This window comes from Vicugna pacos, chromosome 18, assembly GCF_048564905.1.
Source record: "Vicugna pacos chromosome 18, VicPac4, whole genome shotgun sequence".
NCBI classification, from domain to species: domain Eukaryota; kingdom Metazoa; phylum Chordata; class Mammalia; order Artiodactyla; family Camelidae; genus Vicugna; species Vicugna pacos.
The window spans coordinates 13,645,248-13,665,420 of NC_133004.1; the positions used below are offsets into that span (position 1 = coordinate 13,645,248).

At 50.0% G+C, this 20,173-nt stretch overlaps 1 protein-coding gene across 1 annotated transcript in view; it reads left to right on the forward strand.

Annotated features, from left to right (window-relative positions):
* LOC102543375 (uncharacterized) overlaps nt 1-20,173 on the forward strand; it is a 124,567-nt gene that overhangs the window by 30,715 nt on the left and 73,679 nt on the right. Inside the window, 11 exon segments of the mRNA XM_072942128.1 lie at nt 1,479-1,637; nt 2,362-2,486; nt 4,456-4,650; nt 8,715-8,870; nt 9,387-9,571; nt 10,491-10,673; nt 11,763-11,854; nt 13,282-13,445; nt 15,141-15,300; nt 15,516-15,595; nt 19,738-19,924. Coding sequence (XP_072798229.1) covers nt 1,479-1,637; nt 2,362-2,486; nt 4,456-4,650; nt 8,715-8,870; nt 9,387-9,571; nt 10,491-10,673; nt 11,763-11,854; nt 13,282-13,445; nt 15,141-15,300; nt 15,516-15,595; nt 19,738-19,924 — 1,686 coding nt within the window.

Here is a 20,173-nt window from a genome sequence, read left to right on the forward strand (position 1 = left end):
CTCGGGCTCTTTATCTACAGCTCTGTGGTGCCCCATTAGAAGCTTAACGCATGATCCATGTTACCAGTCCCACTGATGGGCATTTAGATTGTTTCTGGTCTTTTGCTGTGAGAAACAACGACAACCAGGAACCTCCCTGTGCATCCGCCTCTGGGCCCTTGTGCTAATCTAGCCATACGATCGTTTCCCAGAAGAAAACTAGCCAACATGATGGTGTACACGTTTAAAAAGTCTGACTAGGGGGAGGGTATAGCTCAAGTGGTAGAGCACATGCTTAGCATACACAAGGTCCTGGGTTCAATCCCCAGTATCTCCTCCAAAAAATATATAAGTAAACCTAATTACCTCCTCTCCCCCCAAAATTAATAAATAAAAGTCTAATGGATGCTGCTAAACTGCCTTCTAAAGAAATGGCTCCCCTCTCCCGACCCACCCAAAGGAAAGGAAATGGTGCTCCTAGAAGCTGCAGTTCCTTATTGACAATTTTGAGGGTAGGACGGGGTTGGGGAGGGGCTGTTCTGCATCAACAGGCCACTAAGCCCAGCCCCTCGGAGGGGATCAGCCAAGGGGCAGCCTTGGTGGAGGCCCTGAGGTACCAGGCTTTTGTGTTGCCTGATAGGAGCAAAAGCCAGCCTCAGCTCTGTTCCATGATGCGTGGTTCCAGAAGCTCCCTGCTGGGCATTCTGAGAACCTGGGACAAGCAAGAGGATTGGGGTTCCCAGTTAGACTAATATCCTCTGTGAGACTCTTTCCCAATGATGCTCTCATCTTATTTTCACCCTTCCAGAGAGCTGGAGAAAGTCCCCATCACAGATTTCATGTCACCCCTTTCCCAACCTTAAAAGATACCCAGTTCTTTAGGTCCAGGCTCTGGTCTTTTTATTTTTCTTTTAATTCTCTTTTTAGAGGGGGAGATAATTAGGATATTTATTCTTTTTTTTTTTTTTTTTTACTGGAAGGACTAGGGATTGAACCCAGGGCCTCATGCATGCTAAGCATGTGCTCTACCGCTGAGCTATACCCTCCCCCAGGCTCTGCTCTTGACTGATCTGCATAAACAGCCCTGGGAGATGGGTCATTACAGTTCATTTTACAGATGAGAAAACTAAGGCTCAGAGAGGTGGAGTGACCAGCCCGAGGTCACACAGCTTATAAGTGGTAGAACTGGGAATCAGACTCGGGTCTGACTTTCAAGCCAGGGCTTTCCCCACAATACCTCCCTTTCTCTTCTGGAAGGCTCATCAGAATGCTCTGCAGGGTCTAGATTTCCAAGTTCCATTAACGTACTGCTATTGGTCACTGTTTCTTTAAAAAGGATGTGGTGTTCTCAGTAGCTAGGCTCCTGAGAAGCCCCTGGTGTGTGGAAATAGCAGGACTCAGGATAGGGGCTCAGGGATTTTTTCTCTGGGCTGTGCCAGCCCTGGGTCCTCCCTCACCATTCTCCCCTCCCTTCCCTGCTGGCCACAACTGGACTCCAGTGGGCTCCTTTGTCTGGAGTCACCTCCTGCAGTTGCTGGAGACGGATGACCCCCTGAAACAGGCCCTTCGGGAAGCCCTCCCTGAAGACGTCCTCAGCCGGGAGTTCCATCCAGAAACCTGGAAGCATTCATCCTATTCCGACGTCACCTTCCGCTCAGGTACGGCCGTCCGGGGTGGGCGCTGTCCTGCCCTGGGACCACAGAGGCTTGAGAGGCTCCGAGTTCTAACTCCTGCGGACATGCCACGTGCTCGATTTTTTGCTATATTCCATAGCACCTGTCATTTTTGTCAGAAAAGGTAAAAATCAGTTAAATGTGAGCCATTTCATAGCTTTCTTCAGGATACTTTCATCTTTTCTCTGAACAGGCTCTTTTTAACTTATTCTAAAAGGAAACTCTCTATCTCTACCATTAGTGGGAGATTAGTTTAACTATAAAACTAAGGTAATCCTGAAGAGAAATACAATGACCCTGACACACTGTTGTTGGATTCCCGTAGATTCTTGCCTGCCGAGGGCTGTGAATTTGAGAACTGCTTTTCCCTTGGGTTAAAAGAGAGATTAGCATCAAATGGAGACGGCTGCCTCCTTGTAATTAAACAGGATCAAAAAGGGACCCCGTTCTAGCTTAGTTACTCGAACCCCTTCAGCTACTTGGCAAGTCTGAACGTGGGGTGGGGCTCTGGCTGCCCCTTCTCTGTCTATCAGCATGGTCGTGACCCTTCTGCCCTGACCTTCCCTCTGCCCTTGGTAAGGCTTAAGTCTGAGCTTCTTATCCTGGCCGAGAGGGTGCTCCACATGTCTGGCCCTGTCTCAGGCGACGACCCCTCAGTCACAGGGCCGGCCCTGTGAGCCGTGTAGTGTATACTGATCCTCTCTTCCAGCATCGGGCAGCCTGGGAGCCAACCTGGAGGGGACCCTTCTCTTCTCGCCTGCCTCCTTCCTCCCCCGTTCTGCCACAGCCAACCTGACCATCCACGCCCTTGGTCGTGCCTTCAACCTCCTGGAGGTAAGAAGGGGCCTAGCTTCACTCTCCTCAGGGCCTCTCCAGATATGATCCCATCCATCCATCTTTCCATCCATCATCTCTTGAATCTATTGATCTACTCCTGTATCTTGTATCCTGCCATCCACCCATCCGTCTATCTGCCCTTCCACCCATCTGTTCACCCACTCACGCATCCATACATCAACACCCAGCCCTACTTCCCTCCCTCTTTCTGTCCCTCTCACCCCATCTCTCTCCACCTACCCTCTTACCAACCTGTTTATTCCCCTAGTCATACACTCATCCACCCACCCACCCATTTCACATACCTATTCATCTATCTGTCCATCACCCCATCAATCATCTATCCATACATTCATCTGTTCATCTCATCCATCCCTCTCATCCATTTATGTACCTTCCCACCCATCTCTCCGTCTACCCTCTTACCCACTCATCTGTTCATCTGTTCTCTCAGTCATCATGCATCCATCCACGTATTCACCCACCCACTCACCTTAACCCATCCATCCACACTTTTCCATACATCTATACATGTGTCCATCCATCCACCCATCCATCCATCCGTTCTTTTGTCCTCATCCATCTATTCATTTATGTACCCTTCTACCCATCTCTCCATCTACCCTCTTGTCCACCTATCTATTCATCTACCCTTCCACCCACCCACCCATCCATCCATCCATCCACCCGTCATCTATTGCACACATATCCTTCTACTTGACATGTGCTGTGTACTGGGCTCTGATTAAAATGGCGAACAAGAGAGACATAATCCCTGCCCTCTTCCATCTCTTCCGCCCAAGTCCCTGGAGCTTATCTGAGGGAGGGTGCTCTGTGCCCTATCCCAGCCCCTTCTAATTTATGGAGAATAGGGAACCTATCATCGAGACTTGGCCAACTGGGTGCCTGGGCTTAGAACTGCCAAGGGCTGACCCTCTGGTGATTTCTCCACAGATGCTCTCAGAGACAAGAGGATAGGAGGATGGAAGGAAAGGTGTGTGGAGGGATAAAAGGTTGTGTGGATGGGTGGAAAGGATGGAAAATGAGTGGACAGATGGGCGGATGGAGGGGCAGATAGAAGGAAGGAGGGACTCATTCATTCATCCATCAGATTTTGAGAATCAACCAGATCATCGGTTAGTCAGGACTCTCCAGAGAAATAGAACCAGTGGGATTATGGAGGCTGACAAATCCCAGCTCTGCACTCAGCAAGCTCGAGACCTAGGAAGAGCTGATGGTGTAGTTCTTGTCTGGAGGCAGGGGGAAAAATAAAATAAAACAATGTCTCAGTCTGGAGGCAGTCGGGGAGGAGGAATTCCCTCTTATTTGGAAGAAGGTCAGCCTTTGTTTCATTCAGGACTTCAACTGATTGGATGAGGCCCACATTATGGAGGGCAATCTGCTGGACTCAGTCTACTGATCTAAATGTTAAACTCATCCAGAAATGCTCTCACAGAAACACCTGTAATAATGTGTGACCAAATATCTGGGCACCCAATGGCCCAGCCAGGTGGACACAGAATTAACCTTTCCACCAAGCCTTGAGTGTGCTTAGTGAAAGAGACAAGGGTCCTCATGGAGCTCAGGATTTTGCAAGAGACACTCACAGATTAGTCTGAGTGTGACCTTGGAGTGGTGTACTTGACAGAAGGAGTGATGAATTTGGCTGGGGATATGTGAAGGGAATGATGTGGGAATTCAGAGAAGGCTTCCCAGAGGTGGTGACATTTGAAGCAGGCCTTAAAGAGTCTGTAGAAATTCTTGCTATGTGGCATTTGCCAAGCAGATGTGGAGCTGGATGATTTCCCAAGATCGTGCCTCTCTATTTGGACCTGGATGGACCCTGTGGGCCCAGGGCACCCTGGTCAAGCCTGCTGGACCCCCTGTTGAAGCCTCCAGCCCCACAGTTCTTGATTACCCTTGTGACTGGGTCACCTCTTGCTGGGCCTCTGGCTTTCCTTCCCAGCTGGGGCTCCGGCTGGAAAATGCTGAGGAAGTGGCTCGCAGGCTGTTTGGCCGGAAGGCATCCTGGGGGCAGGAAGAGGAGAGACAGGCCCAGTCAGAGAAGCCCCCCGTGTCAGAACCAGGGCCCACCCCAGAGCCGGCTGACTCCGACTGTCCAGGAGAAAAGTCCGGAAAGATGAGAGACCTGCAGCAGAAGGTAAGGGAAGCGCCCGCGCCCACCCCAGGGTGCTGTCAGGTGCCAGCTTGGGCTCTGGGGACTGGGGACTCAGGCGTCAGTGAACTCTGACCCTGCCCTCCCACCCCCTACTGAAACCAGTTGCTGGTCCAGATCCGAGCAGTGAGCTGTTGTCCCGCCTTATTTTGAAAAACCATTTATTGAAGTATCACATACATAGAAAGGTGCCCACCTCGTAAGTGCATTTAATACTCTGCATTTCCACCAACACAACACATCCTTCTAACCAGTGCCCAGACCATCATCAGCACCCTAGAAGCCCCTTTCTGCCTCTTCCTTCTAGTTTATTCACCCATCAACCAAGGGTAGCCACTGTTCTGGCTCCTAACAGCATCAATTAGCTCTACTTTTTAAAAATCAGCTTTGTTGAGGTATAACTGACCTACAATAAATGAGATGTGTTTAAAGCGTGCAAGTTGATACGTTTTGACACGTATACACCAAGAAACCATCACCAGCCAAACCAACATATCTGCCACCCCAAAGATTTCTCCCTGCTCCTTAATCCCTTCCTCCTGCCCCACCCCTGCCCCTACTGAGATCGGCTTTTTCTATCACAGTAGATTGGTTTGCATTTTCTGGACCATTACGTAAATGGAATCACAAGGCAATACTCTTTTTAAGCACGTACTCCTTTTTGGTCTGACTTCTTTCATTCAGCGTAAGTATTTTGGATTTCATCCATGTTGTAGGTACAGTTTCTTCTCATGGCCAAGGAGTAGTCCGTGGTATGGCTGGACCACAGTTTGTGTATGTATTCACCTGCTGATGGACGTTTGTGTTATTTCCAGTTTGGGGCGGTTACAAATAGGGCTGCTGTGAGCATGTGTATTCAGATCTTCATATGAACATGTGTCTTCATGTTTCTTGGGTAAATAGCTAAGAATGTGATACTTGGATCACGTGGTAGTTGTATGTTTAATTTTTTAAGAGTTAGCCGAACTGTTTTGCCAAGTGGCTGCCATTTTGCACCCCCACCAGCAGTGCAGAAGAGCCCTAGTTCCTCTCCATCCTCACCAGGATCAGCCTTTTTAGTTTCTGCCCTTCTAATGTGTATAGTCATATCTCGTGGCTTTAACGTGCGTTTCCCTAAGGCTACGGATGCTAAGCACCTTTTCATGTGCTTATTTGTCATCCATGTGTCTTTGGTGAAGTGAATGTTCAAATATTTTGTCCTTTTTAAAACATTGGATTGGTTTCTTATTACTGAGTTTGGGCCTTTTTGCTCTGTTCTGAACACCAGGCCTTTATCAGATATGTGACTTGCAAATATTTCCTCCCAGTGCACGGCGTGGTCTTTCCATTCTCTTCACAGTGTCTTTGAAGAACAGAGTCCGTGGATTTTGATGAAGTCAAGTTTGTCCATTTCTTTTATGCATAGTGTTTTGGGTGTTCGCTCTTAGAAATCTTTGCCTAATGCAATGTTACAGAGATTCGTAGGACCCCGTGGAGATCTCCAGAATTCTCTCTCAGTGTGGCTCTTTCCTCTTCTGTACTCTGCCCGGCACAGCCCAGCCACCTTGGTCTCCCCGGACTCCCACATCCTCGGCTCCCTGCCCTACCCTCTCTGCTCCCCTCCCAGCACCTCAGCCTGAACTCTCTCCAGGTAGGAAGCTAGGGCGCACCTTGCTTGTTCCCTGTCTCATGGGTTCATTGTCTCCTGTTACCTGGTGTCTGATGTCTTGGGAACTTTTATTTAATCTGTACCATCTGGGTTTCTGGTTGCTTCACATGGGAAGATAAATCCAAGTCCTTGTTACTCCAATCTGACTGGCAGCAGAAGTCACATCCAGTTCCTTTCATGAACTTTATATAGATGGAATCAATCACCATGTACTCTTTTTCTAAAAAAAAGAGATGAAATATAACATAGCATCACATAACATAAACGTCACCGTTTTAAAGTATACAATTCAGTGACGTTTAGCACATTTCACAATGTTGTGCAACCATCACCTCTATCTCGTTCCAGAACATTTTCATCACCCCTGGGAGACCCCACACCCATTAGCAGCCCCTCCCCCAATCCCACCTTCCCTGGTCCCTGGCAACCGCTAATCTGCTTTCTGTCTCTGGATTTACCTTTTCTGGACATTTCATATAAACAGAATTAGACAATATGCAGCCTTTTGTGTCTGGCTTCTGTCACGAAGCATATGTTTGAGATTCCTCTGTTGCAGCAGGTATCAGTACTGCGTTCCTCTCTAAGGCTGGGTGATATTCCATTGTGTGGATGGACCACATTTTGTGTGTCGCTTCATCCGCTGATGGACTTTCAGGTGGTTTCTACCTTTTGGCGATTGTGACTAATGCTGCTCACATCCTCCTTTTTTTGGGTCTGACTTCTTGGGCTCAAAATGTGTTTGTGAGATCCATCCATGTTGCTGTGTATACCTGTGGTTTGTTCCTTTTTCTTGCTGTGTTGTGTTCCATGGGGTGAGCATATCACAATTTCTTTATCCATTTACTTTTTAATTTTAGTTTTAAATTTTATTTATTTATTTATATTGATTGATTGATTGATTGCTGGGGGAGGTTATTAGATTTATTTATTTATTTTTTAGAGGAGGTACTGGGGATTGAACCCAGGACCTCATGCATGCTAAGTGTGCACTCTACCACTTGAGCTATACCCTCCCCTTTATCCATTTACTTTTGATGGCTTTTGGGTAGTTTCCAGTTTCTGGCTGATTACAGGTAGTGTGGTGAACATTCTTCTGTTCATCTCTTTGGTGAATGTGTGTGCACATTTCTGTCCAGCATGTACCTAGCAGTGGAATTGCTGGGCATGATGTGTGTATGTGTGCATGTGTGTATGTGTGTGCACTTGCGCTTAGCCTGTTTTCCCACTTCATATTGTTACTTGAGTATTTTCTTACTGAAAACTCGGTGTATGCATACATTTTAATACCCGTTCTGTGGGTGGAGACTGTACATAACCACTCCCCCATCGGTGGACATTTAGGTTGTTAGCATCTTTTGTTCTTATAAATGTCATTTCCGCGTACATCTGGGGGTAATAATCAAGGTGGTGATTGGGGCATTTGTTCACATGTCCACACGTTTACTAACCACCAGCTGTGACCCCAGAGCCCGAACACAGAGATGGTCAGAACATGGTCCCTGCTCTCATGGTCGCTCTTGGACTAGATCTGGGGCCAGCGGGTAACTTGAATGCGAGTGGTGGGCTGGGTGTAAACATTTTTCTTAGAATCCACAATCCCTTTGGTCTTTTATTTTCTCACTTTTGATCGAGACTCACATCCCAAGGTATATTTTGCACAAGCACAGTGATGACTGGCAACAGTACTTGGCTTCGGTGTTGGAGAGACAGTAGGGAGTGGTGGGGACTGTGGCAGACGGATGTGTAGCACAGGCCTCAGCTCCAAGTGGCAGCCACTGCTCAGCTCTGAGCACTTGTTGCCCCTTGTTGAGGCAGGAGCTGGAGCCGGGTGGGGGAGACACGCCAATATTTCTCTTTGTTGAGAAGCTGGGTATCCAGATTTTATATAAAATCTTTCAATTTTTAAATATTAGAAACAAATTTTGAAAAATACACACTGCATGAGAAACAAAGAAAGTCCAAGAAACTATCATAAACCGGGGGAAACTGAAGAGACACAACACTAAATGCCATGTGGTACCTGGATGGGATTTTGGAATAGAAGGAGGATGGAATGGAAAAACTGGCGAAATCCAGATAAAGTCAGGAGTTTAGTGAATAACGTGCTAGTGCTGGTGTCTTAGTTTGGTAAGGTGTTAACAATGGAGGAAACAGGGTGAGGGTTACATGGGCGCACACGCACACACACACACACTCTCTCTCTCTTCTCTCTGCATTGGGCATTGAGTAGACCTTGCAAGTCCAAGAAAACACATTTGTGGGTTATGCCTGTGGGCCATGAGTTTTGCAAGCCCTGTTCAGGACCCCACAAACCCTCGACCTTTCTCTCAAGCTCCCCTCCACCCCCTGTCCCAAAGTCCAGGTGCCTTGCCCGGCTAACCCAGACTGTTTCTGGTCACAGGTGACCCAGAGGCACAGGGAGCGGCAGGCGCTGCGATGTGAGCTGAGCGTGAAGGTCTCTGGGCACGAGCTGAGCTTTGTCAGCTGCGGGAAGATGGGGAGCCACGTAAAACGCCAGTCCCTGGACCTGGCCGAGCTTGCCGTCAAGCTCCTGAAGGTACCTCAGGCTGGGCTGGGCTGCTCCTTGCCCTCTGGTCCCGTGATGTTTCCTTTGATGCTTTGGAGGAGAAGTAAAGTACTTCCAAACTGAAGAGCATGGAATTTGGAGCCCGATGGCCCAAGTTAAAAAACTGGCTCCACCACTGACCACATTGGGAGTATTGTTTAACTTGCCGTGGTCTCAGTTTCTGCATCTGTGAAATGGGGATGGTGTAATAGTAATAATATCGGCTTCATAGAGCTGGTGAATCAAATGACTTAATGCAGTAAAAATGCAACGAAGTGCTTAGAGCATGCCTGGCACATTCTAAATGCTCTGGACCATGAGCGGGGCCCACACCGCCCCTTCCCTGACCGAGCCTGCATCCCTGACCTCTGACCTTTTCCCATAGTAACATGTCTTGGTTCAAACCCAACTCTGCCTGTTTCTAGCTATGTGAGCTTGGCTGGGTGATTGTATCCGTGAGCTGTTTTCTTATCTGGTCATATGCACTGTTCCGGTTCTCTGATGCAGGGACAGGAGGTGCAGGTGAACCGGAGGCTGACCCTGGCCATGGAGGAGCTCACCTTTCCCACTGTGTCTGGCCTCCCGGCCCGGCTGACCCTAAATGCCTCGGCTGCCATCAGCATCCGGGTCCGAGGGACAGCCGACTTCCAGCAGCGCTCAGATTTCTCTGTGAACGGTTATGTCGAGCCCAGGTAGCTGGCTCCGCAGAGCTGGGGGAAGAGTGTGGTGGGGGGCTCCCTCTGCAGAGGGCTGGGGCATCAGCGTGGGCTGGATGGGATCCCGGCTCTGCAGACCACCCAATATACCACCTACTGTTGATTGGGTGTTTTTGTGCCAAGAGACTGTGAGGAGATCCTGGGTGGTTATGCCCACTTTGCAGGTGAGAAGACTGAGGCTCAGCCAGGTAGAGGTCACGTGCCCCAGGTCGCACAGCAGGGTGAGGCAGCTGGGATTCCAGTCTTATGCCACAGCCCTGCTCTTCCCTCTGCCCCTTCTGCCTCCGCAGGGAGGGGAGGAGGGGGAGGGAGGAGCATTTAAGGCACACGGGCTCCGAGCCCACTGAACCCATATGGCCACGCGCAAGGCAGGCACTTTTCTTATTCCCAGTAAGGGTGGAGGAAACAGACTCAAGGCGGGTACACAGCCAACCCAGAGCCACAGAGTGCAAAGGGTTTTGAATAGAATTTGACGGTACTCACTGGACTCCAGGGTCTGTCCCAGGCCTGCCGGGCGACTGTCCTGGCCACTAAGCTGCCCTCGCCTCGGTTTCTGGGTCTGACGTGGGGAACGTGGGTGTCCTGTGCTGGCTGCTGTTTGACGTGGTCCTTGGCCGGGAATTCTAGAACTGGCTGTTCCACTTCCCAATGATGGGACCCAAGCGGGTGGCATCACCTCTCTGAGCCTCAGTTTCCCCTTCTGTAAAATGATGCTGGTCACGACGAGACTGGTTGGGTGGCGTGCGGAGGGCTTGGCGCACATGGAGCACATGTCAGTGGTGGTCGCTTGGAGGGGCTGCTCTGGCTCAAGACCGCGGAGCCCAGCCAGGGTGACGGGTGGGTTGGCCACTGCCTGGGCCTGCAGGGTACAAGCCGGTGTCTGCCTCTCCCTCAGCGCCCTGCTCCAGATCTCTGCGCAGATGGGCACGGTGGGCACCCTGGGGAAGGCCGGGCTGAGGTGGGTGACCGGCATCCGCAGCACTGCCAGCCTGGACGGCGGGATCCGGGCGAGGAAGGGCCAGGACCTCAAGGTGCATCTGAACACGCCTGAGGAGGCTGTGGAGCTGCTCCGCTTCAGGTGGGCTCCTGCAGGGTGGGGCGGGCTGGGTGCTGCCTGAGGGCTTGTGTGCATGTGTGAGTGTGCACATGATCACCTGTGTGTGCACGGGCACCCATGTCTGGCCGCCTGTGTCTGTCAGTCTGTGTATGTGAGTGTGTGCCTGTGGGCGTATTCGTGTGTGCACATGTCCGTGAGCACGGTGTGTCTGTGTGTATGCACGTGTGTGCGCGTGGTCAGGGTGGGGTGGGCATGTCAGTGACAGGAACTGAGGGAGGCCGAGAGGTGGGGCGTTCCCACACTCCTTAGCTCTTTATGGGGTTCCCTTATGGGGCCTGCTTGTCCCCCGTCTCCTGGAGAGGTGACACTTGGAGAACAATGATTTCAGAGGAAATGGGAGAAGCCAGGCTGCCCCCACCTCCGGGTGCTTCCTTCCCTCTGTCCCACCCTAGCTGGAGGCTCTGTCCTCCCTGCTGCCACCTGACCCTCTCCCAACAGCAGCCAGTGGGGTCTGTTAAAATGTCAGTTAAGTCCTATAAACCACCCCCAGTGCCACACCCCTGTTTCAAGTCCCTTGCTTGCTTCTAAGATAACCCAGGTCTACATGCTTGTCCTGTCTGATGGAGGCCCTGCCCACCTCTCTCACCTGTCTCCTGCCACTACTTCCTGCCCCTCACTCACTCCCCCACTCCATTCTTACCCTCTCACATCACCCTTCTTTCTGTGCTCCTAAAGAGCCCCTTCACTCCCACCCCAGGGCCTTTGCACCTGCTGGGTCCCTCTGTTTGGAATGCTGGCTCTTTCGCATCCTTTGATTCTCTGATCAAAGGTTACCTCTGCAGAGAGCCTCTGCCTGCCCCCCCAACAGACCCCCAACTAAAGAATGCCCTGCCCTGTCCCCATGCTAGACACTGTGCCCATGCAGCCCCCCATTTTAGGTTTTTCATAGCGCTTGTCACCCTCTGTATTCATGGAGTGTCTCCTCCACCAGCATGAAGACTCCTCAAAGGCCTGTCCTGTTCCTAGTGGGATTGGCCCCAGTGCCAAGCTCTGGTGGCTTTAGGAATGAATGAAAATGACTTGCCTGGCACTTTCCTCCTTCCCACCTAGCTCTAAGCTGTATCTCGTCACTGGGGATGGTGTGAGGAGCCTCAGTCATGTTCACAGCTCTTATGAGGCCCAGTCCTGTACCAACAAGGAAGGTAGGCAGCAGGGCCTCTGTGTCATTGTCCAAAGATGGGTATCCTGGGGACTGAGGGGAAGATCGGGTTCCAGATTCCAGAGTTCCTCTTCTGCCCTATAAAGTATTTATGCCCCTTAACTCAGTGGTTCTGCTTCTAGAATGCTACCTTATGACAATAAACCAAAATCACTTTAAAAATGCCCTGTGCACAAAGATGTTCATTGCATCATTATTTACAGAGCAAAAAAATAGGAAGCAGCTCAAATACTCAACAGTAGGTGAATGGCTTATTACAAGGGCCTGTGAGCTAAGAATCAGCTTTTCTTTACATTTTTTCGAGTGCTGAAAAATAATCCAAAGATGAGTATATTGTAACATATGAGAAAAGTGTGACATTCAAATTTTAATGTCCAGAAATGAAGTTTTTTATTGGTACAGAGCAACACCCATTGTCTGTGGCTTTTGTTTGACAATAGCAGTGTTGAGTAGTTGTAACAGACCGTATAAAGAGCAAAACCTCAAATGTTCACTATCTGGCCACTTACAGAAAACATTTGCCAGCTCCTGGTTTAGTAAACTGTTGAGATGCCCTGTAACTTTTAAACCCTATAGCAAAAGACCTATTTTAATAGCACACATTCTTTGATAATAACATCAGGTGAAAGGCAATGAAATTGAAAAAGGGAAGGAAACACACCAAACAGTCACAGATCTTGGAGTCATTTGAGGGCTTAGGTGGGGGGAGGGGCCTACTTAAATTGTTACTTTAGGCTAAACACTGTCCTAGACACTTACTGCGCTGTTAATCCTCACAGCTACACCATGGGACGGGTCCCAGTTTATAGATGAGAGACACCAAGGCACAGAGATGTTAAGTAATTTGCCCAAGGTCACACAGCCAGGGAATGGCAGAGCTGGGATTTTTGGATCCAGGCAGTCTCGCTCCAGAGCCTGTATTCTGCATGGTACTACCTGACACTGATCGTCTACATTGTCCTCAACTGGGGGCGATTTTGTCACCCAGGGGACATTTGGCCATACCTGGAGACATTTTTGGTTGTTATAACAGGTGTGGGAGGTGCTACTGGCGTCCAGTGGGTAGAGTCCAGGACAGCTTCCCACCACAAAGAATCATCCAGGCCAGTATGTCAGCAGGGCCAGTATGTCACAGGACTGCCTCAGACTATTGATGTCTACGCAATACTGTTTCTCAAAAGAAAATAGGGGGGCAGGTATAGCTCAGGGGTAGAGTGCATGCCTAACATGCACAAGGTCCTGGGTTCAATCCCCAGCACTGCCATTAAAAATAAATAAATAAACCTAATTACCTCCCCACTCCCGAAATTAACCTAAACAAAGAAAATAGAGAAGCTCTTTCTTCCCTGATGTGAGCAGCCCTCTGACTCTCTACTGACCAGTGCTGCCTGCTCCCCTGTGTGTCCTCAGTGTCCCGCATCTGGGGCTGGCAGCTGTGCACTGAAGTCAGCTGGCCAGCAGCTGGTCAGCCCTACCTGCTCTCAGTGCCTGTGTTTGTGGCTGTGATGCTGAAGAAACAGGACCGGGGGCTCCGACAGTACCTGCTGGAAGCTGCCTATATGCTCCGCACTCAGGTAAGCCCTATGGAATTTCCAGCTGGGTTGCAGGTCTCCCGAGGTCTTATTACTCAGGGATCATCCTTGGGGATCACTCTTAAAGACATGGGCCTCCTCCCTGGAGCCCTTGGGCTGGACGTCTGCTGTAGACTCCCTTCTGCCTCAGGACCCTTGCATATGCTGATCCTGTCTCTGGCTCTAGGACTTGATAACTCTGAATCAATCTTCATAGCTCAGTCAAGGGGTCACCTCCTCAGTGAATCCTGCCCTGATTGCCCCAAAGTGGTCATGTTCTTTTTTTATATGCTCCAAGAGGACCACGTTCCTTCCCATAGATCACTTTTATGTTAATTAATGAAGCTAGTTGATTAAGTCACTCGGTTCCTGGGAACAGATCCAGTGCTGTTTGTCTCAACCCTGTGTCCCCAGCTCCTGGCACAGAACAGGCACTCAGTAGCCTCCTGTCTGATCTCTCAATTTCTGCTCTTGTCTCCTTATGTGTTTTCCACCAGCAGCCAGACTCCAAAATCCCAAAAGCATGGTATCCCTCCTCTGCTCAGAACTCTCAGTGGCTCCTGTCACTGTAGAAGCCAAGCACCCTGACTGACAGGCCCTCAGTGGTCCAGCCATGCTGGCCTCTCCTCCCCATCACCCCAACTCATCACACTGACCTCCTTTTTAAAAAAATACCAAGCACATTGCTGCCCCAGGGCCTTTGCACTCACTGTTTCTTCTGCCTGGAACACTCTTTCCCAGACATCCACTTGATTCCTTCCCTTGCTTCCTTCAGGTCTTATCAAATGCCCCCTCCTCAGGAACAGCTTCCCTCCCTGACCACCCAGTCCAGAACAATGACCCCATCAGGATCCCTGACCCTCTGACCTTATCAGCAGAGCACTCAGCACCCCTGTCTGCCATCTCACCTCCTTCTGTGTCTGAAGCTCCTGTGCCTCCCCCTCTAGAATGTCGACACCAGGAGTGCAGGACTTTGTGTTTCAGTCCCAGTCCCTGTGCTTACAGCCGTGCCTTGTGCACAGTCGTGAACATTTGTTGGTACTGAATGAGCGCACAGTGATACAGGATTTTAAAGGGGGCTCATGTCATAGGCTGCATTTTCCGGGAGGCAGACCAGAGCCAAGGATTTGGGTAAAAGTGATGGATGGAGAAAAGACTCCGGAAGGACCCAGTAGGAGGGTGCAGGAAATAGGATAGGGAAGGGGAAGATGCTGAGTGGGAGTGGTGGCAGGTGAGGTGGCAGCCTTAGCCTGGTCCCTGTGCAGCCCTGGAGCAGGACTTCCATCTCAGGGTGTGGTTCCCTTGAGGCTAAAGAGCTGGGATGTTTTTCACTCCTGTGCCAGAGGCAATGCTCTGGAGGTCCCAGATGCCAGGCATTAAGAGCAAAGTGCACAGAAACTGGGAGATGAGCCCGCAGAGCTGGTTGAGGGGTCTGAGGGGATTTGGGCAGCGGGCTGATGGTATGCGCTGCGCCTTCACCACGGCTGTTCAGTGAACGAACTGAAACTCTGCCCCAGTGGTCCTGAGTTGTCCTGAAGGACTCTGCTCTCCTCTAGGATAATACTTTAGCTCCCCAAATTTCCTGTTTGGGGATTTTTGGGAGCTTAAGGATGAGCATAAGAACTTAAGATTTTGAAGGTGGAGAAGCCTCAGGACCTGGATAGGTTCTTTATCTTGGGGACTTGTCTGTGTTTCCAGAAGGACAGCTGGCTCCCTCAAGAAGCCTCAGCCCACCTCTTCATGGGCACGCCTAAGTCAGAAGTGCCCCGGGATGTCGGGGTGGACGTCAGCTACAGCTGGCCCCAGAGGAAGTTTCGGCTCAAGCTTCTCCATCCCAAGAAGAAAATCGAACTGGATGGTAATGACAGTGCCCTTTCCCGTCACCATGCCTGGGGCCATGTGCCAGAGCCAGGCAGGGCTGGGTGCCCGCAGCACCCCACCTTCTGAGGTCGGCGTTCTCTGTAGCCCTGTTTATGGTCAAGGAGCCACAGGCTGACAGATGAGGAAGCTAGCAGGATGCCCCAGATCCAGGATGTTGAACCTCAGACTCTAAGCTCTTGTTTTGTCTCTCAGGAAAGATGGAGACTCTCCAGAGTGCTCGCTTGGGTTACCTGGAACTGATACTGGATGACAGGGATGTCTACTACATCAAGGTTTGCTCCCTGTCCTCAGCTCGCCCTGTCGGCACCTGCCCACCTCCCCGGGTACTTCCAGCCCCAGTCTCTGCTTAATAATCGCCACCTCCTTTGGTGTCTTAGCTGTGTTTCCCCTTCCCCCTCCCAATACCATTTGTGGCTTCTTGTTACCCAGAAGAAGGAAAAATGGGCTCAGATCTCACCATCACCAATGTCAAAAATTGATAATATTAATAACTCAGGAGTATGCTTTCAAAAATTCAGAATAGAGAAAGGTGTAAAATGCCAGGTTAAAGTGTGCCACCCCCCAGATTTCCAGAAGAAGTGTCAGGTGCACACCAAGAAATGTGTCTGAGTTTCCCAGGGCTGCCATAACAAGGCACCTCAAATTTGCAGGGATAGGGTGGATGGCTTCAACAACAGAAATTTCCCTCTCGCAGTTCTGGAGGCTGGAAGTGCAAAATCAAGGTGTTGGCAGGATTGCTTCCTTCTGAGGGCCATGATGGAGGGTCTAGTCCACGCTTCTGTCCTGGTTTCTAGGACCCTCAGGCGTTCCTTGCCTTGTAGATGGCTGTCTTCTCCCTGTGTCTCTGCCTTGTCTGCCCTCTGCAGGTATCTGTGTCCACATTTGTCTCTTTAATAAGTCTACCAGTCCTGCTGGGCTCGAGCCCACCCTAATGACCTCATCCTCCCTGGATCATCTGCAAAGACCCTGTTTCCAAATAAGGTCACATTCACAGGTGCTGGGGACCTCCGCGTCTTTGAGGGGGAAGCACAGTTCAACCCATAATACTATAGATTTGCAAAACCTTTTAGTTTTGAGCTTAATTTTTGTTTGTTTAATATGAAAGGATCACACCCTGCTCTTTGTTTACATCTTGCTTTTTTGCTTTTTTTTTTTTTAACTCAGAAACATATCTTGGCAATCTTTTTATACCAGCCTGTGCTGGTACAACTTAATTTAGTTAAAAAAAAAAAAAGGTAGTGCATTTAAATGATTCCAAGTTCAAAGAATGCAGAAAAGTCTAGAACTGAATGGCCAGTATGGTGGCTCCTATCACATGTGATATTTATTTATGTAAATATTTTATTTTATTATTATTTTTTTGCCTCATGGGGGGGTAGTTAGGTTTATTTACTTTTTTTTTTTTTTGGAGGGGGAATATTTACTTATTTCAGTGGAGGCACTGGGGATCAAACCCAGGACCTCGTGCACACTAAGCACGCACTCTACCACTTGAGCTATACCCTCCCCCCCTGCATTTTGCTCCTAGTAAGTACTTTTTAAGGTTCTCAACTAGGCGGACCTGGATGGGATTCATTGGGTCTGTTGAAGTACCTGCAGTTGTATGGTTTTGTGTCTGTCCACCCTTCTGGGGAGAGGATTTAGACCTTAGATCCGATGCTCAAGCAGGTCTGTGACTCCTAAAAGGGTAAAAACAGCTGCTGTCGACTCCCTCCTGCCAAGCAGGACTTTTGGGTCCCTCTGGCAATGAGTCTGCCGAGTCTGCATCCCCTGTGGATCCTCAGGGAGGTCCGGTGCGGAGAACCTGGGCTGGAATTTTTGCTGCGTAAATACACTCTCAGCTCCCAAATCCGCTTCCTGCCCAGGGTGGGGAGAGGACCAAGTGTCAGGGGAGAGCATCTTCCTCCGAAAGCCCCAGCTGCCTGGCAGCTGAGACTGCGAACTGTTTCCAGAACTCCCCAGAGCCCTCGGACCCCTCCGTGTTTGCTAAGTGCACAAGTGCTAATTGCCTCCGCCTCCCCGCAGACCTTCCTGCGGCTCTCCGGAGGGCTGTCTGCAGCCTGCAAACATTTGCCTTTAGAGGAACTCCAGTTCCAGCTGCCTCAGACCCATCCCAATAACACTAACAGCTGGGGCTCTGAAACTTTCCAAAGGCTGTTCTGGGGGTGGCCCTGGGGTGGCTTTGGCCCAAGATGCCTCTTTCGGTCTTCTCGGTGAGCCCAGGTGAGATGAGGAAACTGAGGCACATGAGCTCAGGGGCACAAAGCAGCAAAGCTGGGTTCAACCTAGCTCAGAGTTGATGGGGTTTAAAGATGAGGTGGAGGAGAGCATTATATTTTAGTGCCCCCCTCCCTTGGGGGTGCAGGGATAGGGAACCCCAAGTCCTGGGTTACCTGGAGAGCCCCCGTTTACCATTAGCCCAGCTCAGTTATGACTAGTGGTCTCTTTAACTGTTAAGTGACCTGGTTTGGATGGGAAATTCTACAGTCATCCTATTCACGGGCTGCACTTTGAGGAAACCACAGCTACTGCTCAGAGAAAACCATCGCCAAGACACACCATTATTATTATTATTTTCTAAAATTTTATTTATTTTATTATTTTTTAATGGAAGTACTGGGGATTGAACCCAGGACCTCATGCATGCTAAGCACGGGCCCTACCACTGAGCTCTACGCTCCCCTCTAAGACACACCATTAAGTGAGAGAAGCAGAGCAGAGTGGAGAGACTGCATCTGTTTTTTGTGCAAAGCAGGAGGGAATGTGCACATGTGTGCTCACATGCACACGTATACACACATGTGTGCACACACGTATACATACACATACAGACTCACATAGGCCCAGGCTGTCCCTGGCAGGTTCACAAGAAGCTGGACACAGAGGTTGCCTTTGAGGGAGACCAGGAGCCCGAGGAGGGAAATGAAACCTGTATTTTTCAGTGTCTTTTCTTCATTTATTCAACAACTATTTATTAAGTCCCTCTAATGTGCCAGGTACTGGGAAGACGGCTCAATGAAAGAGACACACACATAGTTCTCTCCTCTTGGAGCTTGCATTCTCATGGGAGAGACAGTAAAATAAATAAGGAAACTGTACAGTGATAGGTGGCTGTAAGTGCTCCAGGAAAAGGGAATCGTCGAGCTGGTGCAGGGGTCTATAGTTACGTGAGAAGAAGGGTCTGGGGGTTGGCTTCCATTTTTGTTTTTATTGAAGTGTAGTCGGTTTAGAATGTTGTGTTAGTTTCCAGTATACAGCATAGTGATTCAGTTATACATATATATATTCCTTTTCATGTTCTTTTTCATTATAGGCTATTAGAAGATACTGAATATAGTTCCCTGTGCTAGACAGTAGGACCATGTTGTTTATCTAGCTTCAGTTTTAAATAGACTGATGGGGTAAACCTGACTGTACTTTTAGTGAAGACATAAAGGATGTGGAGAAGAGAGCCAGGTGGTTCTCAGGGGGAAGAGTATTGCAGGTAATAGGCATAGCATGTGCAAAGGTCCTGGGGTGGGAATGTGCACAGAGTGTTAGAAGCACAGCCTGAGGCTCCCTGTGATTGGAGCAGAATAGGAGAAGGGACAGAGAGGTGGGAGGACAGATCACGTAAGGCTTTGCCGAAGAGCAGTCAGAAAGCAGTGACTTGTGACTATTGTCCAGGAACGAAGGCAAAAAACAGGATTTACAAGAGAGTATAAAAGAGTGCACACTCAGGGAACAGTGAGTTTGTTTTTATATCTTTTGGGTAAACAGATCAGCTGGCAGCCAGCAGAGAGATGCATTAGATTGGTCCACAGTTGACAGTTGAAGTTGCTGTGGGTTTTCCAGCAAACCTCAATCATGGAGACCTAGAGCATATTTCGGGCCGTCCATGTGTCCTGCCTGCCAGTGTCCTCCCGTGGGCAGTTTTGCCTTTATCTGGCCAGGGCCGCACTTATGACTCCTGGAGAAAGTCTTGGCCTTGTTGACTTTTGCAAGGACTTCGGCTTTTACCCTGAGGGAGGTGGGCATGCTGTGATCCTACATGTGTGAAAGGCATGCTCTGGTGGGACCCAGGAGAGCTGAGAGAAGGATGTCATAGCAACACAGGTGCCACCAGCAGGGCTCAAGCCAGGGCAGTTGTGGAGATGGCTGAAGTGGTTGAATATTCTGCAGGGAGAGCTGGCCAGAGTCCCTGATAGATTGGACAGGGGACAGGCAGGAAGAGTCCTGCATACTTAGGTCTGAATTTCTAACAGGGATTACCTACTTTGAAAAATAATCAAGCTTAAGAGATTGGAGAAGGATCAGCCTAGAAGGCCACTAGTGAGGCTCCATCCCCTGCCCTCTGTCTGGTCCCAGTTCTCGTGGTCAAGGCCAGGTCAACTGGCTGAGCCCATCCCCCCAAGTGATGCTGGGGTCTTTCCAGGGCCAAAGCAACCTGTGGCCAGCAGCAGATGGTGAGGTCCAGCGGTTCGAGGCCCAGCTGGAGGCGAAGCTGGTGACAGCGGGCAGCCCCGTGGTCTTCACTGGGAACCTCAGCCGGCAGGCGGGCGGCAGGCTGGCCTTCTCTGTGTCACTGAGCAACCTGCTGAGTGACCGGGCCCACATGTCAGGTAGGAGGAGGGATCCCCTCCTGCCACCTTCCCTTGGTGGCCAGGCTTCGGGAGGGGAGGGCTGAGTGCCTTACTTGTAGTCCTCATAACCGCGACCCCCCAATATTAACATTCCATCTAAGGAAAATCCAAGCTCTGCATCTGCTCGCAGCTTCTGCTTGCGTCCCCCAGACAACCCCCCCCCACGTGCTGACTGCCCCCAACAAACCATGAAACGGCACCTTTTGGACTGTTTTGATTCTGACCCAC